The sequence below is a fragment of the Hippichthys cyanospilos genome, chromosome 2 (assembly GCF_059441005.1).
Source record: "Hippichthys cyanospilos isolate Australia breed blue-spotted pipefish chromosome 2, RoL_Hcya_1.0, whole genome shotgun sequence".
In the NCBI taxonomy this organism is placed as follows: domain Eukaryota; kingdom Metazoa; phylum Chordata; class Actinopteri; order Syngnathiformes; family Syngnathidae; genus Hippichthys; species Hippichthys cyanospilos.
Genome location: NC_142370.1, coordinates 13,266,821 through 13,293,778, shown reverse-complemented (window position 1 = coordinate 13,293,778; position 26,958 = coordinate 13,266,821). Strand labels below are relative to the sequence as shown.

Here is a 26,958-nt window from a genome sequence, read left to right as displayed (position 1 = left end):
TGCACCCCCCCAAAAATAAATAAATAAAACCGCACATTAGGATGTGACCTACATAAAGTCGCAACAAAACGAGGCTAGCAAAATCTGTCAAGACTCAGGACACAAGGCTTCCAAGCAGAACTGTCCCGGCTAAAACGGAACTGCTGGAAATATAAGGAATATAAGGCTGTTGTAAATAGCCAGTCAGATGCATTATGTGTTTATTTGATGAGGCATGACGGTGGATGATAGCACAAAAAGTTAACACTGAAGTAGAATACAAAACCACATATAAATAACAATTGCAACTCAAACCGCACTAACCGCAGAACCGACAGCATTTACAGATCATAAAAATTCTAGCACACACTTCAAATTATTTACTGTATATACATTATATACACTAGTCAAAGTTAATATGGGTTGGGTGCAAGGCCGGTCTGCGATTGGATGGCAGCCGGCCAGAGTGTACCCTGCATCTCACTCAAAGTCAGACGGGAATGGCTCCAGCTCACGTGTGACCCGAATGAGCGAATAAGTCTCTAACAATGGATGTCTGCAGGATACAGATGTTTGACACTGGAGCATGTTGTCCTCAAAAAACGCTTGTCAAATATTTTTTCTAATTCTCACCTCCCTGGCTGATTTTTGAGTTGAGTCACTTTAGCCTCAGTGACCTTCTCGACAACTTCTCTGGAATCTATCACATTGCTTGGGGTCAGGCCTTGAACAAATTTGATCCCCAAGTCCCTGAGGTGAACTCTGACATTTGCTAAGCTTCTTCGCCATGCGGCGTCCATCTTCACCGTCTGACCGCTGCGGTCACATAAGATTTGACATTTCTGCTCAGTTTCCCGACCGCCAACTTCTTCAGGAGTACCCTGGCTGTCCTCATTCTGAGATTTGTGATTTCTCATACTAGCATCCACGTTTACACAGCCTTCACCACATTGCAGGCTCTCCTTGAGATCACAGTTTGTGCTCACCGGGACATTAAAATACAGCTGTTGGACTTCGCACACAGTAGAGTCTGTTTTCGATGCTGGAACTGAGCAATTTTTATTACTATTTTCCGACATATCGACCATCTCTTTGGGATGATTGTGACTTGGTTCTGACGGCTCCCAGTTGTCCACAAATTGGAGGGAGGAGCCAAGCATGGCGGCCATTTCTGGTGTAGCCTCCACCAACTCCAGCGAGGCATTGGTATCCGGTCCGGAAGTGGCCTGCTGAGCAGGATGCGTCCGGAGCTGGGACGTGGACGTCTGGGCGTGGAACTTGGCCTCGGGGATGGCGCAAACCTCAAGATGTGGGAAGAGGCAACGGAAGGCGCGAGGCGTCATTCGAAGATATGCCAAAACATCGCAGAGGAGGAGCCAGTTCCGAGGACTGGAAAGAAGACATATAAAAGTGGAGGATATCTGATGAATTTGACACTCGCCAAGCAGATTGGGCCAAGGCAAGACGGCGACCCATGGACCACATCTGCCCTTCCCACACTCTCAAACCAGCAAAATAAAACATAAAATACAGGGTGTTTTTACTTTCAAGTGCACGTGTGTGGGTAGTACAAGCAAGAGCAATGACTCGCGTCTTAAGTGTTGCTAATTTTCTTCTTTTTAAATGCTTCCTGGCTATTGCAGAGGTGCCCTTGAGCAAGCCCCTCCTTCAGCAGCACAAAAAGTGCTGCACTGTTGGCATGCCCCTTTCACTCAGACATCTCTCCTTGCAAACCTGCCAAAGTGCAATTTGCTTCTCTTTGAGGTATGCAACACAAAATATACAGCAGTGTGAGTCAGAAACGTACAAAGAAATCAATACATTTTGGATGATTTGGTCATCCTGGAATAGGAACAGCTCATCTACTTGTAAGAAAGGGCCGATGTTGAAAAGTCAGCACTTCTCCATTTCATTTGGTGAAAGAAAAAAATGGATATATACAATATATATACAATATACGTAATAGTAAATAAAACCAATGCTTTCTGTTTTTTTATTGTAAAATGAAATGCCCAATTTTTATTGGACAGAGTATATGTTTAAAAAAAATCTGATATTTTTTTAAATGAAAATAATCAAGATAATAAATTATTTTTAAAATATCGTGAGCTGTAGACCTAATTAAAAAACAACAACACGTTTTTATGCTGTGCAAAAACAGCACAAAGGCAGCATCACGTCATGAAGGTGATCCTTGTTATTCGGCCGTCCTCCATCAATATTCCACTTTGCCAACAGCCCACACACAGACAGAACCGACGGACCTTGGCTGAAGGTCGTCAGAGAGCAACGCAGCCGCACTTACCCCGTTGAAGGCGACACCTGCAGAGCGTAGCAGGGAAGCAGCGGTTGGTCCGGCAGCTCAAAATCAAACTCCTCCCTTCTGACCCACTGTGCTCTCCCTTCCTCCTCATCATCCTCTTTTTCCTCTTCAGGCCCAGGCGGGTCAGCCAGGATGTTGTAAACTCCGCCTTCGATGGATGGTTCTTGCAAATCCAAAGAGACCAAAGAATAATAGTGTTAGGATCTATACATTTTCAACGAGAGGTTTAATCGGCGTGCTTGAGTCCCAAACAGAATGTATATTGATCATTTACCTTTGTTTACATATCCATTCAGCTGTGCACAGAGACAGAACAATTAAAGGCTCTTTGACTAGACGGTAGTACGTTCGACTAACCTGTGTATCGCGAATGGGGTCTTTTGACCTTCCGATTATCGTCATGAAAACTCTATTTATCAAAAACACAGTAATTTGCCCCGCAAAAAAAAATCTACTTGGTCCAAGACAAATATAAAGATAAGACCCCAAAAATAACACATTTACCCTGAATTATGAATGACCAAATTTTATAATTTTTTGTTTTATCACTTTTTTTTTTTTTACTTTAAACTGCTTAACAGCACACTATTTTCCTCTTTGGAAACGGTGATATTTTACACAAATCCCATCCATAAATTTGGTCCATCAGACAATGTGACATCATTGTAGCAATGCTGACAAATAATAAAGCACATTTGAGTCAGCCTGGTTGGTTAAAAAGTGATCAGTAGGCATGGCAACTGAGTCAATTAAGTCATTTACAATTTTTTGTAAATTTTACAAATTTACGAATAAAGTGCTTTTGAAAAGCAATCTGACTTTCCTAACAGCAAATTCATGCTCAACTGCTATTATTGACGGTGCTGCCCCTAAATGCCAGTAACAGGCGCTGTACCATACAATGTCAGCGCCCTTAATTGGCAATTGAATGTGATTTCAGAACAACATAGTGTTATGTGGGCAGCGACAGTTTGCGACAGCAGAAAACGATTCAAGGCAGCTGTGACGCGGCGACACGCTGCCGTGAACGACTTCAAAACAGAAGCAAGGCATTCATGTCCATATGTTATTTGTAAGGTTTATTTTGAAGTTACTGTCACGCATTGCATGAGAACTTGTTATTGCAGTTTGCTGGACATCTTTCTGGAGGGTAAACTAAATAAACGGGTACACAAAGCAGAACAAAAAGCCTCAAGCAGTTTTTTTTTTTTTTTTAACCTAGGTCCTCAGGGAATCGTTTCATCCACTTGTTACTAGTTTTCACACCACAAAATAAAGTGGCACTATACTTACATGTGCTCCAACTTAAGACTAGAACAGATTGATGAATGAATAGTTTAGTCACGGATAAATAGGTAAGTAACAAATGTCTTAATGGATGAAGAAATTAATTGGATTATGAACGCCACGTGACAAAACGCAGAAAAGAGCCGTGACGTTTTACAATACGAGCCCGAGAGCACTCTAATATCAATTTCAGTCAACAGCGGAAGGCGGCAGGATGTAAAAATTCCTGTGCCCATTTGATGGATGGACACAAGTGGTTTAATCTGTTTCATTCTTATTCACAATTGCAAAATTAATCACACAGAAAACTGCATTTCCACCAGTGGGTAAATTCTCAGTCTAATTTGGCCTCGCAAGGTTTTCTTCAATCCTTTTCTATTCTTTCCCCACTGCAATTTTGTGTGATTGCGTGAAACTAACCGCATACGGAACTGCCATAAAAATCCCAGCAGATTCCAGAATCACCTTCCGGCCTCCCCTGGAGATCAGCAAGATATTCTGCGGAGAGAGCGAGAGAGACGGGCCATTAGCGACCTGAGACGACGGCGCCAGAAAGACAACAAAAGGAGCCTCGCTAACGGCGAGAGACGGGCGTGCTCAGACGGGGGCGGCTGATCGCTCGGAGAAGACGGATGCCGGCAGGTGTGTGTGTGTGTGTGTGTGTGTGTGTGTGCGCGTATTTGCGCGGCGGTAAGCTGCTCTGAGATTCAGCAGCCAAGCCTCATTAAAACCCTCTGGAGGGAGGGAACAAACACAGGCGGTGAATCGTAATCAGGCTGGCGGACGCACGCACGCTGCAGCACTTTTCTCTTGTGCTCTCGCGCATTTTTGACTGATGCTTGTTTGGTTTGCGGTCTTCTATAGAAGCGGTTCTCAACTTTATTTTTCAATGATGTAGCTTCTGTGAAATATTTTTTTTTAGCCAAGCACCCCCTAACCACAGCGCAAAGTAGTTTGGGCTCATATAAGATCATCTTTTTTACTCCTTGTTCTTCTGCCAGAAAATTGTGTCACTACTGACAATGTGCGCTGTATCAAGCTTAACAAAATAAAGACATCTAACATTTTGTAAAGGAGTCTCCATAACACATATTCGCATTGAGTGGTTTCATGTTCCAATTATTTTGCTCTTCATTTGTAAAACGGAAAATGTACGACAAATTGTTACGACAAATTAGGTTTGCTGATACCTGCAGAAACTCTGTTAAAATCTTACATACTGTATCTCCTGAAGAGCCCATTTAAGAACCACTGATGAATGGGATTTATGGGACTTGGTTGCCATTTGAATTTGACGGTGTTTCCATATCACTCACACAATCAGCATTACTTTGAGCTTACTGCAGTGTTAAAGAGGATTGTTTAACCTTGTTTCATTTTATTTATGCAACACTAATTTTTGCTAATTTACCACATTGCCATTCTTAGTTTGCAACTAGTCTCTCACTCTGACTCACCCCTTGCAATCTGGATTTTTGGTTTCGCCTTTCCAAATTCCTTCCCCTCCTGACGAGAGGTGGCGATTAGTGACGCAACATTTCAAACTAATCCTAAAACTCTTTTAATGTCATTGAAACTCAACATACAACATTCCGATTTCAAAAGAAGACCCTCCCTAAACTCCGCTAACAGCCCTAGCTGAATTTAGCTCCTCTGTGGCATGTACATATCTTAATCTTCCAGAATGGAATGAGACCACTTGAAGAACAATCGGACTCATTCCCTTCCTTAGTGCGCACTAGGATTCAGACATTGATGTTCAACACCTAAGTGACAGAGCAATCGCACTAGCTTGTTTAAGCCAAACCAAACCTAGCAAATATGAAGCCAGCCTGAGACCCTAAACACATTTGTATTCCCGTCTTACCCTCTAAGAAGGTTTCCATAGCAACACTGTTGGGCATGTTCACGGGTCCTCGTCCGGAGCAAGATGTCAGGGTGGGGTCGGCGCCACATGCCAGCAGGAAACGAACCACCTCCATGTGATTGTTCTCAACAGCATCATGTAATGGCCTGACAATAGACAAAAAAAAAAGAGCTAGCTAGTCATGGGACAAACAAAGGACAAAAATATTTTGATCTAAAACTCATTGGAACAACCAAGGGATTGGTAGAATAAGAAGAGGTGATTGTATCGCAGCGAATGTGCCAACTAGTTCAAGGGCACGCAGAGACGAACATTCACGCACCCAATCACACCAATAGTATATCCAATACAACTGCCATGCATGTTTTTGGAGTGTGGGAGGAAGCCTGAGTGCCCAGAGAGAAACCACGTGGGCTTGGGCAAAACATGCAAACTCCACACGGGAAGGCCAGAGCCAGCTGGATTCGATCTCGGGTCCCTTAAACTGTAAGGCTGCTGTGCTGTTCACTGCACTGCCGTAATGGATTATATTTACAAAAAAAAAATTCAAGAATGTACTTCTGTGAGACACTGTGACAAGAATCCCAAGTAAGGATTATACCGGGTTCCGTCCTGAGCGCTGCAGTTGACGTCTGCCCCATGCTCCACCAGGTGGCGCACAATCGTGAGCCGGCCGTGAGTGCAGGCCTCATGCAGGGCGCAATAGCCAGCGTCGTCTCTGTGGTTGACGTCGCAAAGCTTCCGCTGCAGACAGTCGAGCACCGCCTCCTAGTCACATGCAAGACCAGCAGCCAATGAGAAGAGAGCTTTTCCGGCATTTCAAATTCTACCTTTAGTGGACACGCTAGTTCAAACATTTTGAAATGAAATAATCAATAACATATTGTAGTGTCAGTCACCTCATCTCCCAGCCGGGCAGCATGCTGCAACAGGGTTTCCCCTGCATGTTCCGCAAGGTTTGGCTGTGGAGGTGGCGAGCATGCATCAGTTGAAACCTGGAAGAGGACAAAACAAACATCCATCCATCCATGCATTTTGTAGAGCCGCTTATCCTCACAAGGGTCGCAGTCTTGCTGGTGCCTATCCCAGCTGATTTTGGGCCGTAGTCGGGGGACACCCTGAACTGGTTGCCAGCCAATTGTACTGTAGGACACTCAGAGGGTCACAATCTTGACTGGTCCCAAGTCAAACGCAGGGCAGATATAGACAACCACTGACAGTTCCACGGAGTTAAATAAGTTAAATAAAATAACTGTACAAAAGAGAAATTCCAAATGATTTTGCTTTGTTATATACGGATACTGAATGGGAAAATAGCACGTTCCGAATAATACAGTTCAGAATCCCAAGTTCATTTCCAGCTCACTCCAGCCCTCCTGTGTGGAGTTTGCATGTTTTCCCCCTGCCTGCGTGGGTTCTCTCCCAGCATTCCGGATTCCTGCCACATTCCAAAAACATGCATGGGTGGTATATTGGACACTCTGAATTGTCCTTAGGTATGATTGGGTGAGTGAACAGTTGTTCATCCCTGCAATTGATGGCATCCAGTTTGGGGTGTCCCACGCCCATTGCCGGCTGGGATGGGCACCAGCAAGCTAGGGACCCGAATGATGGATGGATTACTGTCCCAATTCAATTTGTAAATAGCAAACTCTAGTTAGTAGGATGTTCATGGACTTGTAGACAAAGATGTCAGCAGTGATATTTGTAAATTGTGGTAAACAATAAAGAATATATGCTTGTGAGCACTGTTATATTATCTAGCCTATCTTGGGCGGTATGTATTTTGTGGTTGCATTAAGCTAAGTGGGCTTCATTAAGCAAAATTTCTACTGAACACATGATGACACCTAGCAAGCATTTTTTTTTTTTTAAATCATTGATATGACAAAAATCTCCATCACAGAGGTGCTGACACCGGCAACTGCCTCTGCTGCTAAGCAGAGCACGGCGTGTGTGTCAGGGTGTGTGAGTGATGCCCATGTGCAGGCGCCGCTCGCCGTCACGCATCAGCAGACAGGATACAAGCTTTGCCCTGGAGGGGTGCGTGTCTGTGTACACACGCGCTACCAAGCAACGATGGAGCGGAGAGTGACAGAAAACTGTGTGTGTGCGTGTGTGTGCATGCGTGTTTGTTCTTTGTGCCAGAGGAAATGTCTTCTATCGCTGCTGCCACAAAGCACAAGCTGACGACAGAACACACACACACACACACACACACACAGAAAATGATAAACAGGAAAAAGGAATTTATCGTACAATCTTTTGTATGGCGGTACCTTGACTTACAAACACCCCAATTTACAAGTGTTTCAAGTTATGAGCTGACCCCTTGTTGTGTGGTTTTGTTTTTTTTTTTGCTTTTTGCTTTGTATTGTGAGCAAAAAATGTACTCATCAATGATCTTTCTTCTAATCAGGGGTCCGAAGAAAGCAAGTGCTGCAAAGAAGCACATGGTGTCCTTATAACCTTCATTGGGTGTGCGTTGTGCAGTTTGCCATATAGCAAACAGATCTTCAAATAGATAGCAGATGTGCTTACTTTTTAAGCTATTTATTTGCACTCTTGGATGAGGTTCATGGTAATTCACCACAAAGGAAAAAGTATTAAAGGTTGGGATTGGCCAAATGCAATGGCTTACAATACTCAGCTAGGTTTATGCTAATACACAACTGTGTAGGGTCGGGTTAAAGAAACAAGAAACAATATAAAGCTAGATATGACCCACAAAAACTAATACTTGAACACAAATGATGTAGCAAAACATATAGACAGGCATTCTCGCAGCTGTGCTTAGCTCTACTGCACTTTGAAATATATATATACATGGAAAAACTGCATTATCGGCAGACTTTTTGAGATGCCGCATTTATATTATTTTGTTTTGTTTATGAACGAAAACACAAACAATATGGCTTGATTGTCACGGCAGTAGCTGTCGCTGTATAGCTGGAAAAAAAATTCTACATGTAAATAAAATAGGCACACTATATACTGTATAGTAATTAGGAGCAAGGAGGATCAGAGAAACGGTCTTTTAAAAGCTATATTGCGTAAAGACGCACTGTTAAGGTTTCTTGCATGCCAAACAGACGAGTTGACTATAAATGTCACGGGTTCTTCTACAAGATACGGGATTGGCTCCCGGTGCGACATTGATTAATGTGGGCAAGAGTGGACAACTCCTGCCCTCATTGGTCAATGTCATGCTGGGAACCAATCACATGTCTTGTAGGAGTGGCCGTGAGCTGATTGACTGATTGTCTCGCCAGTCTTGTTCAAACTGCTGACTGTTGAGTACAGTCCCTCCAGCGGCAGTCTCTGAGTGAACCTCACTCACGAGTGACAAACAAAGGCGCGGCGAGAGGAGTATTGAGAAACGAGACAGCTTTGGGAAGATGTTACAAAGAGTGCTGTTGTAATCAATTGGAATTTCGTGTGTAAACTCTGCTTTCCTGTTATCATGTTTGGTCAGCAGCGGGCTCCACTCGTAGTCGATGTCTGAGGGCCATTATTCCGAGGACAAATCCAGCCCTCCGTGGGGGATGAAAAGGGGAAGGGATAACAGTAGAGTCACAATATAAGGTTTAACAATTAAAGAATTACGTAAATATGTGTACTGCAGTAATAAGTGAAGTTTTTGAGACCCAGTTAACCGTAAAAAATGAGGAAACACTGTATTATTAGTTATTTTGAGTTTTCTAATTACCCTAACAACTAATTTGTGTTATCCTATTGGTGGTATCTCACGTTATGTTCACATTAAGTAAAGGAAATTAGTGCACTACTGTATTCCAAAAATGCTTGTTCATTTTGGAGTCCACCTGGCTTTCTTAAGTGACCAGATTGTCCTAAAGCTGCTTGCATATAACAAAGAGTTAATAGACAGACACCATTTCCTGAGATTTTTTTTGTCCTGCAATAAATTTGCAAGGACTTGGACCTTTACTTTGACTTTACCCACCTGAACAATCCAGTCTTCCACATCATCACTTTCCTCATTTGCCTCCTCCGCTGCCTCCTGGGTGTGCTTGGTCTTGCACGGATGTTTACCCATGGGCTTATCTAGGTCGTCATCAGATGAGAGCGGGAGGAGGGATGAAACCCTGCGGTTCTCCCTCAGCTTCTGATGCTTCTCCTGGAGGCGCGTGGATGCCACGTCGGAGGGCTGCCAAAGGCCAGGACTGCACATCTGTCTTGGGGAACGAGGCAAGCCCAGGGATGAGGCCATGTGGACTGATGAAAAAAAAAATACATTCAGGTTTACATATATTATTTTTGCAGGTAAATAAAAATTAAAAAAAAAACTTTACAGCGTTGATCCACATTAATTAGCAATGAAGACATGCTAACATTAATTTTCACATGCATGTGTCCATTTTTGTCGATCTTTCTTCTCAGTTTGCTTACAAAATTAGCAGCACTCAGCTGCCACAGGAGCCAGATAGAATTGTTGCTAATCTTTGTTATCCTGACATCACTTGGTGGTTGAAATCCAAGTGAGTAATTCACAATGTTTGTTTTTTTCTAATCTCAAATTCAATGCATGTCTTGGTCAGAGCATGAAATGCTTCCTCGCTAACAAACCACCTGTGACTTGACACAAGCCATGAATGCTGAATGTGATGGTGCGAGCCAGCAGGTGATGGCACCAAAAAGAAAGCAGAAACATGTAAATGCAGCCTGAGGTTGTTTCCCATGGATGAATTATTTATCAGCTGGATGCATTTCCTGCCCTCCGGCATTAGTGCAGTCACAGGTGAATCCTTTTGAACATTTGTTTCCTGAAAAGTCCTATGGATTTGCCAGAGAATTTCAATATTTTGCAGAACGAAATGAGATTTCCTGTTATTGTGAAAACATGAGCTGCAAAGCATAATTTGATGAAGGGAATTAAATGAGACATGCACTCCTTAAAGATGGAAAAAAAATACAAATACCTTTCACGACGTCACCGGGTAGGCGGGGCTTTTTGAAGGAGGGCCCACTGAGCTCCGTGCAACTGTTTTGATTGCTCACGTCCTCTAGGTTCACATCTATTGTAAAAACCACTAGTAATTAAGTTGAACGGGTGAACTCTAGTCATGTAGTGTAATACAGTAGTACCTTGCCGTGCCACTGTATATCGAAAAGAACACAATGTTGGTTGTATAGCGAATGACCCAAAAAAAAAAAAAAACCTACCATTGTTAAATGATGTTTTTGTCCCGAAGTCTTCAGTCCTTTTTCGCTTCATCCAGCGACCACCGATGCTGCTCTGATGAAATGGCTCCAGGCTGAAGATTTGCTCGCAGTTAGCTGCCTTGTTGGGCTCCAGACCGCTGTAGCCCATTACGGACGATGGTTTGCTCCTGTGAACCAGAGCCCCATGCCTTTCTTCGTTGTGACTTTCTTCATTTTGGTTCTTTTCTGTTGAGCCACCAAAATTGTCAACTGGTGTAATGCCAATGTTTGATTGGGGTTCCCCTGCACCATGAAAAAAATTATAACGTCACTTTTAAAAGACATCAAGCAGCGCCTACCCAATGTACTGCTATAACACTCCTAATGACTAACAGCCTGTTAATACTCGGTCTTGTTCAGCCGCAAATGAAAGCCCTTTTGCTTATAACTAAACCACTGTCCGTCAGTCTAAGATATGAATTTACACAATCGTGATGCGCTTATGGCGTTGAGTGAGAGAGACGTATGTGAGTGAGAGAAATGTACCAATCCTACTTCAATGAGTTCGCTTATCGCCGGGATTTTACCTGTCCCCAAAAAATAAGGGAACATTGTATATGTATAAAAACAAATTTACCCTTAATTACGAATTTGCAACTTTTATAATTGTTTGATAATCTATCTAGGGAGATTCTATCTAGTGAGATTTTAAACGAACCTCTCCCTATAAATTCTGATCTATGAAACAAAGTGACATCAGAACCAAGATGTCAGTGATGTTGCTGGCTGAAATGTAATTCTTTTGGAGGATATTGTGGCCATTCTGGTTCAGACTTGATCCTAGTCGATTAAAATTATTTATAATGCAAACAAAATGGCGGACATTGTGGGGGAAACTATGACACTGTAGGCTGTCCTGCAGTGCTAAAAGTAGTCAAGGATCTGAGATGAGCTCCACAATTAAAAGGACTCTGTCTGTGGTTCACCACATTTGCAGAAGGTTTCCAAGAAAATATGGGCCTAGTCTTTTGAACTTGAAACAATCCAAACAAAGCTGTTTCAAATTTTCACCGGTTAGCCCAGGTCAACCGACCCAGAACGTGGTAAGCATGGTATTAGAAAAACAACATGTTTAAAGTGTTAAATACATAGTTTAAACTAAAATAATCATTGATTAGGGTGTTCTGATGTAAACCATAACTCATTTTTTTGGCTCAGACCAGACATCATTTGACATATCATTTGGTGTGCTCGTTTTTGAAGCCATGTCAAGTGAGATCAAGTGGAAACACGAGTGAGAAAAAACATTTTCCTGCGCAGCTCTCAGGAATTCCTCGTACCTTTCCGTGCTTTGTCGTGGACTTCACGAGGAAGGTCTCCTGTCTTCCTCTCCCTTTGCTGGCAGAGCGCCAACCATCCCCCATCACCCCCATCCGTGTCGCAAGAATGGCCGTCTGCCAGCTCAGCCTCCCCTGTTGCCACCGTCTCGTCATCTTGCTTTTCCTTCAGCTGTGAAAGAAAGAAAGCAGCATTTTAAGCTTGCCAAATATCCAAACAAACAAATTAAGCATTCTTTGCATCCACGGTTGTCTGGTAGAAATTGTTTTTACGGTGGCCGCAAGTTGCAAGCACAGCGGTGGCCCCTTCTTCTTCTCGTGAAATTAACATTAGCAAGAGGTCATGGTGAAGTAAATGGACCGACAAAGACAAAAGGATTAGTTTGTTGTGCACAATAGATTACAGTTCTGCTTATTAAAGTCTGTGGAAAGAGCCAGTCGAGGGTCTGGTTGCTCATTGATCACTGAAAGTAACAATTTCCTTATCAGGCCTCGATTTCCTGGCATCTTACCCTGCTTGGACCTCCAAAAAGATGGGTATTCAAATTTATGGACACTGATTCAAAAAAAAAAAAATCATTTACAAAATAATGACAGAAATCTAAAAAGAATGGCAAGTAATTGAAACTACATCATACACATAGAAAACTACATACACTAAATATGACCATAGCAAAATGTCCATTTTAGCTTGGGCTGCAGCTAGCGAATATTTTGGTATTCAGATATCCACCTTAAAATTCTATCAGGTATTCAATACAAAAATATATCTGTGATGCATTGTAACAAAATCAGGGTTACATTTCTGCAAATGAAATGAAGATATTGCAATGTTTTACTACAACACTTAATTCCCTTTGAAAGGGTGTAAAATACATGGGGGTCGCTCAAAATCCGACAAAGTTACAGCAATTTGAACTCGTTTTGAGAAAAAACACGTTTAAACAATTGATACATTCATCTTTCAGTGGTGCGCATTGTCTATTAATTCCTCATTTTCATACACCGATTACAATTAAAACCTTTTTTTTGCCTACTGGAAAATGAAAGTTGAGAACTTAAGGAGGTTGTATTTGTAAAATTCTCAAAATGGACATCTCTGTCGAATATTTGTATTCCATGACATAAGCCTGGTTTTGTGAAAATGCATCACATATAGAAATATAGATTTTTTTCCTGCTTAAAGAATAATTAACATTCATCAGTTCTATTATTTCGCTTGTACGGCTTCAGCGCTCCAACTTCAGAAGTGGTAAAAGTGGGTAAACTTATTGTTTGTGAAATAAATTAATCATTATAAAACGATCATACCTTACATTGTTCTTGACTCAGCCAGCTGCACTGGGAAATGCCAGGTTTCTTGGTCTCAAATTTTGGTTGACTGTCCACTGAGCTAGAAAAATGTTCTGTGGTGGTGCTGGTGTTGGTATCCTTGCCCTCACCCACCTGGAGATCCATGTATTCAAGGTTGTTCTTCTCCCCCTCACTTAATGGGGTGGCTTTGGAATAATTTTCCAGTAAAGGATCTTGACCTAAGCATTCACTGACTTGACATCCATATGCAGGACGCCTGAGATCAGAACGATGGCCATCATCTGCTGTGTTTTGAGGTTTCTGATTAATGAAGTCACATGACTCCGTTTTGGTATTGGCTCCAACATCTGGAACCTGCAGAGTGGTATCTCTACAGGCTTTAGTCTTACTCGTGGAAACTGAACCATCTGAATGAGAGCTGCATCCAACACCTGGACTGTTCAGGAAATGGGTAGAACTTGAGAAGAAATCGGAATGCTCTTTATTTGCAGAGATAATTGAGGACGGGTTCCAATTGACTTGATCCTCATCATCACTTTCATCAAGACCATCAGCACTATATTCACCTCTTGCCAAGCTATTGGCAAAACAAGGGGTGCCAATTTGCCTCCTCCTGGAAAACTGTTCAGGAGACGTCCGGGCACAATGCATTGTTTTCTCATCTAGAAGGTCTTGAGGGGGACTAAGAAAATCTTCCGCTCTGATCTCTTCACCGAGAGATGGAGAATGTGAAGAAGGCCTGTGATCAAGAGGATCTGGCTGAGATGCTGGGGTTTGTATGACCTGTTGTCCTGCAGTCTGGTTGGCATGGAAATCTTTGTCGTGATCGGAGGATAACGCATCAACTTCTTCAAAAGGCACGTCAACACAAACTTGGCTCTCGCTAACCCTATTGAACTGTTTGCTAAATGATTTTAAGGCTTGCTTTGAAGCCTGTTCGCTGGCACTACAGCTGAGATCAGTCTCTGAATCCTTGAGCTGGCTTGGCCTTTGCAGGCTTTCTTGGCTTCTGTTTTTGTCTATTTTAAAGGTTTTAGACGAAGACATGTTTGTGAGTTCATTAAGGTCTCTGTGAGTTGAGGCAGGAGATAAAGTACCTAGTAAATCTACTCTGGGTGGAAGGCCATGTTTTACAGGGGTGTGAGTTGGACCACTGCCAGGTAGGACGGAGTGACGGTGTCCGGGTCCTTTGCCTGAAACGGACACATGCTCCGAGGACATATTGTGAGTCGAGTGTCGAAGGTAGCTTTTGCTGTAGCCTGAACCAAGTGGGGTAAAAGAGTCAGTGGGGATTTGTCTGGAAGTGGATGCACGTTCCACATGTGGCTCTTGTAGCTTTAGTGGATTTGGTCGCTCATCTTGACCTTCGAACTTTGAATGCATTTGTATTCCAGAAAACGCGTGTGCCTCTTTACTGTTTGTTGCCTGTACTGTTTGACGGTCAAATTTTGTAGAAGGGAAGGATTCTGAAGATCTCTGCGAGGAAGTATTGCCAACTTGATGCGTTCTTGTGACAGGAAAGATTTGATTCTGTAAAAGATATGCAGCCTTGTCCAAATTCAAAGTGGAGGGCAAAGAAGTCATTAATTTTGGAGATTCTGGGCATTGCTCACCACCAGCCTGTAGCCCATAATTCAACTGGGCAAAGAAGTCTAATTTGGACTGGAAACCTTTTGAGGAGCCATTTGTTTTCCTAGCAGAAAGATCCAAAGGTATTTGATGGACTTTTCTCTCTGCTGATGTCTTTTCAGGTGACAAGGGCCTCTCAGCTACACGGGGACCTCGGCTAGTGCCGCTTGCTTGTTTCAGGGAGTCTAGTTCAGATCTAGGCTTGCCGATGTGGATGGGAGGAACCCCAGAAAGTGCAGTTGACAATCTAGTGCTCTTTGAAGTCTTCCAAGAGTCTCCAGTTGCAGATGCTGGAATCAACACTGAGTCAGAAGCTGGAACTGATCTGTTCATTGAATCACGAGTAGAGCTACTTCGGCTGGTAGAGACAATCTTTGTAGAAGTCGGGAGGGAGGATTTGGCGCTAGCGTTGGTCAGGTAGCACTCATCAAAGTGAAAGGCAGCTGATAGAGTATCCGGGTGGCTTGAGTTGCAGAAGGCAGATGTTTGCTGATGTACCATGGGTCCCTGCAATGCGTGCAGGGGTGAGAGGGCAGCTGGATTGGATCCACGTAGCGTAAAGTCAGGCTCCAATTGTGAAGAAACATGTGCAGGAACGTACTGGGGTAAGTAAAAAAGTCTGTCTTCAGGCGAGATGCTTTCTGCCATATGGCATAGAGACTGGTATGCTAACTGCTGGTATATGAATGGAGAAGACTGGGCTAGGAATGAGGCCTTGTAGGCCATATCAAGAAAAGGGTACATGGTTGCATCAGAGTAAGGACAGATCCAAGGGAGTTTCAGGAAGTTACTGATACAATTCAAGCCCAAATCCAGAGGCTTGTCATTGGACGTGACCAGGCCTCTAGCTGTAGGGACAGCAGTTACTTTCTGCAGTTGCGATGATGGATTCTTGCAATATCCATAAGCAGGTGGGAGAGATGTGCCAGGTTGGGCCTGTTCTGCAGAAGGGATAACACTTTTGCTAAGGAGGTTATTTCTCGTCAAAGACTTGGAGTCTACTCTGAGGGCGGCAAGAGGGTCCATCCAGAAAGTGGTGCTAGCATCCACCTGCAACGTGCAGGAGAATCCAGGCATGAACACATTTCAGATGTGTTTAACTTGAGTGCAATACGTTTGAAATAGTTTATTTTCAAACATTTAGGTGCACTGTTCATTTTTCCGACATGCATATATTATAAAGGTGTGCAGTAGATTTGAGCTTAATCACAAAGTAGAGCCAAAGTTCAAACAACATGTGTTTTAAACATTACATTGGCTGAATAATATTAAACATAACCTTGCATTGAACAGTTGTTTTAGATAATCGATTAACCTGTTGATTATTTTGTCAGTTAATTGATTATTCAACATTTATTCCCATGCATGTAATACTATAATCTTTTTATATTTTTGATGTGGAAGTGAAACATGGAGGATGGGGGGCTGAAAATGGCAGGGTAAATAAAGCTGATGGTAAAATTACGCTTTGCAACTTTTGAATTTTACATATGCCGTCTTCAGCAGAAAAATGTTTTTAACACTTCTCTACACTGTCTGTGGAAAAAAGTGTCCTTTCATTTCAATCGTGTAATTAACACTATCTTCCGAGCAATTTGATGAGCCTCAACTGAGCAATTAGCTATAATTGATGAAAGTGAAAGTCTAACTACTGTGACATTTACCATTTCTCATTTAAGTAGCACAGAACAATGTTGAACAGTGATGACCCCCCCCCCCAAAAAAAAAAAAAATAAATAAAATCTAGATTGATTGTCCGCGATTGTATTCACAATCAATACTTTTATTCTGGCTACAAGCTTAAATGTATCGATTATGAAATCAATATTTTTCCCTCCTATCAAGAGGTACACATCAGGAGTGATGACATTGTGGAGTGAATTTATTCATAAGGCATTTCAAAATGTTGACCTTTTTTATATTCAATTGGTTTCAAGTTTTCCATAGTGGGCAGGGCGTGTTCATGTAAACAAAACATCGGTATCAGTAGTGACACAACTTGCGTTACCACACAAATAAAAACATCAAATTTAACTAGAACTAGACTCGTTAAAGAAAGACACCCTGGAGCTGCCAATGGATTATTTGCTTATGTTCGGATGACATGATGATCTGCATGCCGTGAGGTGAGTGAGGAACAGTATGTTTGTAATGCATAATTTACAGCCGTGTTTGCACGTTGTGTCTGGTGCCTGTTCGATGTTGTGCTGAATGGTCACAATCTTGGTGGTTTCGACTGTTATTGGCCACTTTGTCCATCGTTCATGAAATGACATTCGAGACGGGGAAATCTGAGTCAATCAAGGCAGCTACACAGGGAACACACTAGCCAGCTTTTTGGATTAAACAAAAAAAATCCTGAGCAACCGGGAACATTGTCCACTAATCTCTTATTTCTGTACACTTCGATTACAATTTGAACTTATTGGCGGCAGGGAAATACAGTCGAGACTTCAAAGAGGTCGTTTATGTGCAAATCTAAAAGTGGATATTTTCTCAGAAAATATTTTTGTCAGTAACTCAAAACTAATATCCCGACATACGTCTGGTTTTGTCAAAATATGTCTCTCGCACATATACACACGTTTCATTTTAATTCATTTGTATATCTACACACACACACACACACACTATATATATATATATATATATATATATATATATATATATATATATATATATATATATATATATATATATATATATATATATATATATAAACATTAAAAATATGAGGAAACATATCCTCACTTTTGTTCCATATTTCTTTTGCAGTCCGGTGTTTTTTTTTTTTTTTTTTATGTAAAACATACTACTTGACTGAATAAACCGTTTTCTCTCTCGGACTAACTAGCTCTGGACCTACACCGTGACGTCATCAACAACAGCCAGTGTATCTAACCACTTATCCACATTAACAATCACAATCGACCTTGACTAAAGTAGCAAAGTCAAATATACTACACTCGGATCTTTTTAGTCATTTGATTATGAATATGTACAACATGCAATTTATTTGAACATGGCACCCTGGCTGCCCCCCCCCCCCCCCCAATCATAAAAAAAAAATAGATCCGCCCCTGCTTGCAAGTGCCGAAGTTCTACCACAGAGACGGAAAGTTCAACATTAACTTGACATACTGAAAATCAAATGTTCAACTCACCTTTTTGTCTTCGGTGGGGAACGTTTTATTCGTCTCCTCACGTGCCAAAGTAAACACGTCTGTCGTCATCGCTGTGTACGCGCACACGCACGTGCCCGTGAGTCCTAAATGGGAAGCTTCCAAGCCAGTACGGTAAACTCGTGCGTGTAACGAGTGTCCCAACCTAATAATAGAAGAAAAATAAAATATCATAAAAAGAAATAAAAATATGAAGAGAGGTTTACGATAAGAAAACACAAAAATCGTGCCAAAACTGTCGAAGAAATGAATGTCATGTTACGTCTGCGTGTGCGCGTGAACGCGTGTGTGCGTGCGCTGGTCAGCTCTCCTCGCTTGCTTCTTGTGTCAAATCATGAATGCTATGCTACATTTCCGGCCTTTCTTTCAAAATAAACAGGATATGTGGAAAATGTACGTAAACATACGCTGTTCGTAGGAAGTACGAAGCTAAAAATAGAATACATTGCTAAAAGCACAAAACTGATGTACTTGAGCAAAACTAATAATGATCGGAATATTAAGTGTACATTAATGTTAACATAGATGCTCTATGTTACTAACAGGTAATGGGTAAAATGATTAAGTAGTTAATAGAAAGTGCAGACTGATAATGTGCGAAAGTAAAACACGTTTTAGCAGGTATGCAAAAATGCTCTTAAAGTACAAATTCTTGAAAAAGAAAAAAGGATCGGAGCACTGAATCCACTCTGAACTACAATTAAATGTAACATTATTCACGAATTAAAACATGTTTGTTATGCTTTAAAAAAATACATGCCTTCAGTTGGCTAAGCATCTATAACTGGATTGTGCCACACAGTGAATGTAACATATGTAAATGATGAGTGAATACGACGATTGAAATCGATTTTGATGCAATGATGTACAAAAAAAGTTTATATGTTATACTTATTAACGCAAAACTCTTCAAAACATATATATATATATATATATATATATATATATATATATATATATATATATATATATATATATATATATATATATATATATATTTTTTTTTTTTTTTTTTTTTTTTTTTGGGCAAAAATAAATAAAAAACACCGCTGTCTCAATTTCTAAAAAGTCAAATTGCCTGCACTTGTACGGCGATGAACAATTAACACGTGACGTTAGCACCTCCATGTGGATTAAGAGAGAATTACTGGCACTTGTCCAGTTCACAGACAAATCGATTTATTGATATTCCAATGCTTTAAAAAAAAAAAGAAGCTAGAAATACAATCCTAGAAAGATATATCTGACAATTGTAAATCCCAGAAATAGCACAAAATCTATAATCCTTCAATCAGTCATCATTTTAGACTAATGGCGGATACTTCCTTATTTTTTTTATTTGGTTTATAATACTGTATGCATACTGTAATTCATTTGTACATTTACACACACGCACACGCACTTGTATACATACACAATATATACTGTATATATAATATCTCCCTACTCCTTTAAAACATATACACTGCATCTAATGAATATGTATTGATATTACCTCTGATTATTTAGGGTGTCTTAAAAACTCACTTGCACTCAATACTTGTTGGCTACTAAACCGAGACCACATATTGTTTTTTTTAGTTTTTAACTTTTTGTGGACATCAATTTTGAGGCGCTGAAGCCTGCTCCAGCTGTGTTTGGGCAAAAAAGGAATAGAAAAAAAAAAGGGGGAAACATCCTGAACTGGTCACCATGAGATTTTATATAATCCACGCACAACATACAAAAATGTGGACTTGCTGTGTAGGTGTATTCAGTGTTGTCTTGAGAGAGTACTGTTGCTGTAAAGATGCTGTATAAGTTTAATACATAAATAAAAATCTCTTCAGGAACCTGTAATGTTTTTTTTTTCCTCTTGTCCTTCCATCTTGGTGACAACTTACACAACAAATATTTTTTAAATGAACATTGAATCCACTTTTGTTGCAGTTTTGTTCATGTTGTCCTTGGAATTGTTTTAACAAATACAAATTTGACTCAGGGCCGAGCAGAATGAGGGGAAAAAGCGAGGAACAATTCTGAGCAGAAATGACATCAAGATAATTGCTCTGACATTGGGCATTTTTAAAGTAGGTCAGGAAGACTGTTCATACTTTTTCAATGTTTTAATTTGTAACGGTGTCACTGAAATCAATGCAATTGTGACTCTCAATTATAGTCTTTCCCCCATTTTTATAGCTTTTTTATTGAAAAGTCAGCTAATGGAGCTAGCGTGTACTTTTGAACAAACGTTCTGACAGTTGAATTGCTACAGAAATTAGCCACAGACTTCAATGGTGAACTCTGTGAATTAGCATACGGAAATAATAAAAGTGCGAAAATAAAATGGATCTTTATTTAATTGTTAATGTGGAAGACGTATGTTTTTTTTTTCTTTCGGCTTGCCGTAACATCCAGTGTCTAATATGCTCCCTGGCCTCTTCTCCACGTCATTTGTCTCTCCCTTTTCGCACACCGCTGATTTATATTTGTCAAATTTTAGTGTGCAAGTATAAAACAATTTATGTTTATTATTAAATTTAACCATTGATATGAATCGAAGTCGCCTAAAGCAGGCAAACACGATTGGTGTCTAAATTTTAAGAGCGGCGGGAAGTCTTCGGATCGCACAAGGTGAGAGTCACGTGACTGGCTGACATGGGCCGTAAATGAACACGTGGTTGCGAGAAAGCAAACACGTGGCCATCTGTTAGGGAGGTTCGCAAATGCCGGAATTGTTTGTTGTTTCTGCACAGAGGCCCGAGGGGGGTGTCGACTGATGCGTCGAGGGGACCGTGCTGTGTGGAGGTTCGGGGGGGTCTGGCGTACAGGTTCTGAGGGAACGGTGTCCTCCTCCATGGTCTGCAACGAGCGTGCTGACTGGAAGCAGATGTCGGGTTTTGTGACATCATGACATCTTGGGGGGTTTTCCTCCTCTGCTCGTGTTTGAGTTGTTTAATTGTGCGAGCATGTGTGCATACTTGCGTTTGTGTAAATATATCGTGGTTTCTGTCGTGACAGCACAAGAAGGAACCTCGAAGAGATTGAAAAAATAAACTGCTTTTATAAAGTGTTATTAGTGTATGTTGGGTGCAAGCCCAAAGTCAAAACTACATAACAAAGCGCTCCAAAATTCGTGCTTACTGATTTTTCTTAATGTGTTGAGCTTACCTTCGTCTTTTTCCTCAACAGTACACCAACGCCCCTCCATCGCAAGATCCACAGTCACAGTCCGCTATTTCAAGATTTGTTTTTCTTTTCTTTATGTATTGGTCTGGTCGCCGCTCCATTTTGTAGTTTGGGATGTAATTCCACATTTGGCCGCTAGAGAGATGCACGTAACGGTGTTTAAATTTGGAAGAAGAATGAAAACGGGACCTCTTCAGCTGTGCCTCAATTTTGCTAAAGGAATTAGAAAGTGATTATTGAATGTCTGCATCCAATAAACAAAAGAAAACAACGACTGTACATTAATTTTGTAAAGTTTTAGTTTTCTCCATTAGTTTTACGTTGTTTCTATTGCCAAGTTCTGTTCATGTTCAGTTGGTTTGACTGTGTTGGTTTTGCCAAATGTATGAGTGTGGTTCTTGAACGCAACATGTAAATTGCCACACAAAATTCATACAATGACAGGTCAGTTTAAAGAAAACCCTACGTATCCCAATATAAGATGGTCCTTAACATTTCATGAAATAGATGTCAATTTTCTATTTTAATTTTCAATTTCTAGTTTGTGATTGTAAAAACTTCTTCAACAGAGCGGCCGGTAATCATATTGGCTGTTTGCACAAGTACTGATAATTTGAAATAAGGCCAGGCACACAATACATGGTATCAGTACTCGCCCATTTTTATTGAAAAAAAAAATCTAACTTCAGTTTTGTACTGTGCATTTTATGGAGGTTGAAAAGTTCATTAGTGATTTAAAGAAGTGGTGTCCAAGCTAGATCCCAGGGGGCATTTGTAGCCTTCTGACCATTTTTAAGCAGTCCACGGCATTACTAAAAATGACATCTGCAGCTTATGTTTTTTTTTTTTTTATTTTGTAGAAGTTTTCTAATAATGCCATGATACAAATAAACTACAACTAAACTAGGAACAAAAATTCTCTTCATGACACTGTGACGTTCTCAGGCCTTTTGACTTAACATTTTGACCATTTAAAAATCATGCTTGGAAGCCAAAACCGGCCTACTTTTAAACCCTGGTTTAAAACTGTATTTTGAAGCGCCAACCCTATATTGAAACCTTACTTTGAAAACTTAAATGTCATGTCTTACTTCGAAACTGTAATCTGAGTATTAAAAAAAAAATCCTATGCTGAAACCCTAACCCTAAATTCAAACCCTACAATAAAACGATCACCCTAGTTTAAAACTCTGATCCTAAAGTATAACATTTTTTTTTTTACCGGCAACAAAATGTCAAAATTGTAAACATGTTACATGACTGTTTCCCAAGTAACTGCTTCAAAAATGCTCCTGTTTTGTTTCTGAATTTCAGGGCTGTGTTTGGCTCCAATTGCTTCATTGACTGAATTTGGTGTGCTAGGGTTATAAATTTTAAATGTGACAATTCCGTCCTTCAATTTTGCTGAATATGGCCCTCAAAGTAAAGGATTTGAACACCTCAACTCTAAAGCATTAGTCAGGAATTCCCTGTGTAGTCTATATATTTTCACAATTTTTTTTTAGAACAACATTTATGTGTATCCACCAAACTTTACAATGTAAAATACATGTGTAGTCCATGTGTTAGCAGAATATGTCCAGAAGGTTCAACCATTTCATTGACCAAATTGTTGATTCAGCTTTAGGCCTTGTATGTGAGGGTGTCTGCCACTTTGGCTGTGTTCTTGCATCATTTGCAATGGCGCTTTTCATTTTCCATTGACATAAAGTATGCTCCGGCCAAAAATACCCATAATAATTGTCTATGAACCGCAAATGTTTCCAAACGAATTACAGCCTGTCTGACATTAAAAAGATGATTAGTCCTTCATCAACGTTTCAGACAAAACATTGCAGGTACCTGTTTTTACAGTTGCGGATCACATTCCCGTGTCAGGGAGTCCTTCTTGACTTATGTTTAGTATGTACCATCATATACTTATGCTGTTTTACCCATTGACTGTGTAAACATTTCCTTTCGAGGTCCTTTCAGGTGTTTCTGCGGGAACCTGTACAAATGTGATGGAAACAAGACTGTTTCAAACTCACCCGAGAACACTAAACCCCACCCTGTCTCATAAAAATATACATACCCATACATAACTTGGGCTCTTTTATTGTTTCAAGATTCCCTTAGAGCCTCGAAAGGCCAACAGTAGCGTGCATCTGTGAGAGTTGTGCAAATGTAGTGGAAACACTGTAAGCTCTCAAGACACTGCTACCGCAGTTGTATAAAACACACTCGCACATTTATGGCAAGCACCGTTGCATAATTTCAAGATTCTGACCATTACCACATTTTTCCTTGATTGTACTTAAAAAGGTAAGTGGAAAAAGATACTGGTTACATTTGATTTGTAACTGCCTCAGTGTACGAGAAGTTTTCAACATGGATAGAATAAACACTATTTCAAATGGTTTCATTGTGTGTAATTTGGGTGAATTTAAAGGGAAACTGTAGCAGACCCCCCCCCCCCGATCAAGGTTGACGCTTTACTGGTAAAATTTGATCTTTTATTGATGAGCGACATTGTCTTTCGTTGCCATCATTGTCACTTTCACCATAATTACATACACCTGGATCACCGTCACTGTAAGAGCTGAAAACAATATTCAAAAATGTACAAATATAAACTCAAAACACTGTTCCAATTGTAATCAAACGCACATGAAGTGAAATTTAAACAGGTAATGAGAACACACCTTTTGCCTCTTCGGAGGGACTTGCTGGCTACAGTTCAAACTAACAAAGCTCCGTGCCATCAGACAAGTCAAGCTACCTTTTATATATACACTGCAAAACCAGAAGCGCGAAAGAAAAATAAAAGTGTCCGATACAAAACGGAAGATGCCCTTCATGCATCAAATTCTAAGAGGAAACCATAGCCGTAATGGTTATTTACAGAAACCATGCCCCCAAAATGTCCATATAATGTATCCTATGCACGTACGCGAGCCTAAACGCAGCATTCGGATTAATACTGTATTTGTGGAATATGCATTGAGAGCGCAGAATACGGAGTAAGATAGTTAGTCAAAAAGTGGTCAAAAAAGACGATTCCGTAGTTCAACCATTTGTATCCTTAATAGTCATAGCTTGTGAGTACGAATCTAAATTGTGTAGGTGTGAGTTTTTCCATCCAAGAATCAAAAATGTGTGGCTTTGAATATTTTCCTTGTGACTAGGAACCAAAATTGTGCGTGTTTGAAGGAGGATGTTGAGGACAATTTCTGCACATTCATTTTAAATGTAAAATTAAACAAAGAAAACATAATAGCAATTTAGATTCTAAATAATATTTGTTTTCATCCCTGCGTGAAGTTGAATGTACGTGTGTTTTTAATTACGTATTTATTTTTGTCATTTTAATTTTTACTGATTTCAAATGTTCGATTTATTAATTTTTGTGGATGTGTGACTGTTGCTTTCTTGTTAACAACATGGCTGTCCAATGCCTTTATCATTTATTTTATTGGAATGTTTTTCAAATGATATATGGACTTGGAGTCAGAGGTAAACTACACAATTTTCGAACATCACTCCTCTGGTGAAGGATAATAATAGCAGGTATTTAGCAACGTGAATGCTGTTACTCATATATTATTTTATGAAATTGGACTCACAGGCTTACACTTATACCTTGCATATGTACCACAAATCCATACATGAAAAAAATATTGATAGAAGATATATTATAGATCATTTGGACATTCACATCGATATCAAGTGAGTAACAGCTGCATAACCCCAATAAATAAAATGAATATATTACAAAAAAAAGTCAAATTTTCAATCAAAACCAACGGTTTTTCAAAGGGAAAGGTTCAACTGCAGTGTTTGTTTTTGCTCAGCTGGTGCTGAAGCTTCAGAAAGTGAACCTATTTTGGAAGCAATTGAACCCAAACGACGACAAAGACCACAATGAGCCAGCGTGACCAAAACACTATGTAAGGGTCAAAATGGACTTTTGCTGTGGGACATTTTGATCATTGGGCCACTATGATGAGGAAAGCAACAGTAGTTGAGGTGATCTTATAGTTTTATATCAATACACAACAAATTGATGGCTTACTAGCTTTGAAATGGGAAGTAAAGGATAAGTGTTGAATTACTTTTGACGTTTCTGTAACAAAGGTAAGCCCAAAAGTATCCATCATAATTATTATACATGTCAATTTAACATTTGTGTAACTGAGTTTAGGAAGGTTCGTGGAAGTTGACATAATTTGCTTTCGAGGGCCACATAAAACGGCGGCGGTCCGATTCCCGCCCCCGGGCCTTGAGTTTGACGTATGTGATGTCAACACTGGTAAATGGACTTTCACTTGTAGAGTAATATGACCGATAATAACCGAAGCCCTGTTACTTAATATTTCACCTCCTCAGCTCGACCACAATAAGCTCCAACTGCTCGTGACGTCAAAGCAGTTGCAAGATCATTTGACAGACTTGAACAAAACGATTTTGCTCCCACATGCGAAACCACACGAGACAAATGAAAGATTCTTCCGGCGCCTCTGCAAAGATCTTGACAGCTATTCCAGGAAACCGCCAAGACACAAAAAATTCCCCCCCCCCCCCAAAAAAGCCTCTGCTTTTTGCCTTATAGTATTAACAGTCATTCTCTCGACCAGTCACCAGATGGCATCCATCATGGCGATGGATTTTACGTTATGAGAACACGGGAAAATCAAATCCCGCAAGCAAGATATCCATCTTCTTGTCTCAAGGAACACACACAGAGAGGAATTATGCTTAATCGTTGATTAGCTTCCTCTCAACGCTGCATAAAAACGGAAGGGAGGTTCTGAATGAGTGCATGTGTTGCAGGTACCAGGACGCCCCTGAACCAACAGATATATGTATATTTTCCTGTAAACAGGTTACAACAGTTGGAGAAATGGAGACAGCGAAATGCACACTGTTGTTTTTGCCGAATCGCCGGGAATTGTTTTTTCACATTGGTTATGAAAAATTCACAATTATTCAATAAACTTTCAAATACAAGAACCATTCTGTCATCATCACTTATCTGCAACACTATTCCAAAAATCCGTTTTTGGTCTTTACTTGTTTTATATAAAGATGCTAAAAGCATCACAAGGACTAATAAAATGCATTAAACGCACCATGGTGTTAAACCATTTATTTTTTTTTTGTATATGAAATACCTAGATGGGTGTAGCCAGTACCCGAAACATTGCCCAAAGTCGCAAACACGTGACGGAACAGCGGCAGCATATGGAAGACGCCATGTTACCGAGCCCACAGTAAACACAGCTACCCCAACGCTTTCCTTTCTACAAGCTAAATTGACAAATGAACTCGACACCAAAATACACACAAACGTTCCCAAATGTGACATAAGGGTCAAGTGATTTCCCTGAGTGCTGTGTGACAGACTACCCACCTGTAAACAGGTTACAACAGTTAGAGAAATGGAGACAGCGAAATGCACACTGTTGTTTTTGCCGAATCTACGGGAATGAAAGGAGACCGGCTGCGCATGCGTATAGAGCCTCTCACACACCATCAGGATTAGAGACAGGCAAACATTACTGCCCCCTGGTGCACAAAACATATACTGCTCTTAGAGAGAAAACAAGAGAAATTTACTGAGACTGGGTCTCAAAAGAAGAACAAAAACAATAGATACACTTTCAAAATACTTAAACCAAATAAAACAATCACGCTAATGTGATGACGCTTTAGTGGGCATCACACATG

General features: G+C 40.5%; 1 protein-coding gene and 1 long non-coding RNA gene across 4 annotated transcripts; both read right to left on the bottom strand.

Moving 5' to 3' along the window:
• Nucleotides 1–183: 183 nt before the first annotated feature.
• LOC148427425 (uncharacterized) lies at nucleotides 184–18,392 on the bottom strand. 2 transcript variants are annotated; one of them, XM_088408893.1, is made up of 13 exons: nucleotides 18,344–18,392; nucleotides 18,064–18,226; nucleotides 13,268–15,949; nucleotides 11,960–12,128; nucleotides 10,641–10,922; nucleotides 10,397–10,492; nucleotides 9,421–9,692; nucleotides 6,356–6,451; nucleotides 6,058–6,224; nucleotides 5,457–5,602; nucleotides 4,010–4,087; nucleotides 2,285–2,465; nucleotides 184–1,368 (listed from the first exon to the last, which is right to left on the bottom strand). In XM_088408893.1, the coding sequence occupies exons 2-13, from the start codon at nucleotides 18,130–18,132 to the stop codon at nucleotides 609–611; spliced, it is 4,998 nt and encodes a 1,665-aa protein (XP_088265019.1). In that variant the 5' UTR covers nucleotides 18,133–18,226; nucleotides 18,344–18,392; the 3' UTR covers nucleotides 184–608. The 2 variants fall into 2 exon arrangements, with proteins under 2 accessions (XP_088265019.1, XP_088265017.1); XM_088408891.1 differs by having other exon boundaries at nucleotides 18,064–18,386.
• A 1,685-nt stretch (nucleotides 18,393–20,077) lies between these two features.
• Nucleotides 20,078–26,704, bottom strand: LOC148427424 (uncharacterized). Of its 2 annotated transcripts, none has more exons than XR_015864854.1 (3): nucleotides 26,642–26,704; nucleotides 21,232–21,384; nucleotides 20,078–21,094 (listed from the first exon to the last, which is right to left on the bottom strand). It is a non-coding gene; the product is annotated as an uncharacterized LOC148427424 (long non-coding RNA). The 2 variants fall into 2 exon arrangements; XR_015864855.1 differs by lacking the exon at nucleotides 26,642–26,704 and adding an exon at nucleotides 23,092–23,233.
• Between the last annotated feature and the right edge of the window lie 254 nt (nucleotides 26,705–26,958).

Bases quoted from the DNA above. Each gene is read 5' to 3' on its own strand.
- LOC148427425 (XM_088408891.1), bottom strand. From the start codon at position 18,255: ATGATATTTTATTTTTCTTCTATTATTAGGTTGGGACACTCGTTACAC. The intron at 15,950-18,063 runs GTGAGTTGAACA...TGCACGTTGCAG, and splicing joins TCCCCACCGAAGACAAAAAG to GTGGATGCTAGCACCACTTT. The intron at 6,452-9,420 runs GTGGGTAAAGTC...GTCCTCTTCCAG, and splicing joins TGGAAGACTGGATTGTTCAG to GTTTCAACTGATGCATGCTC.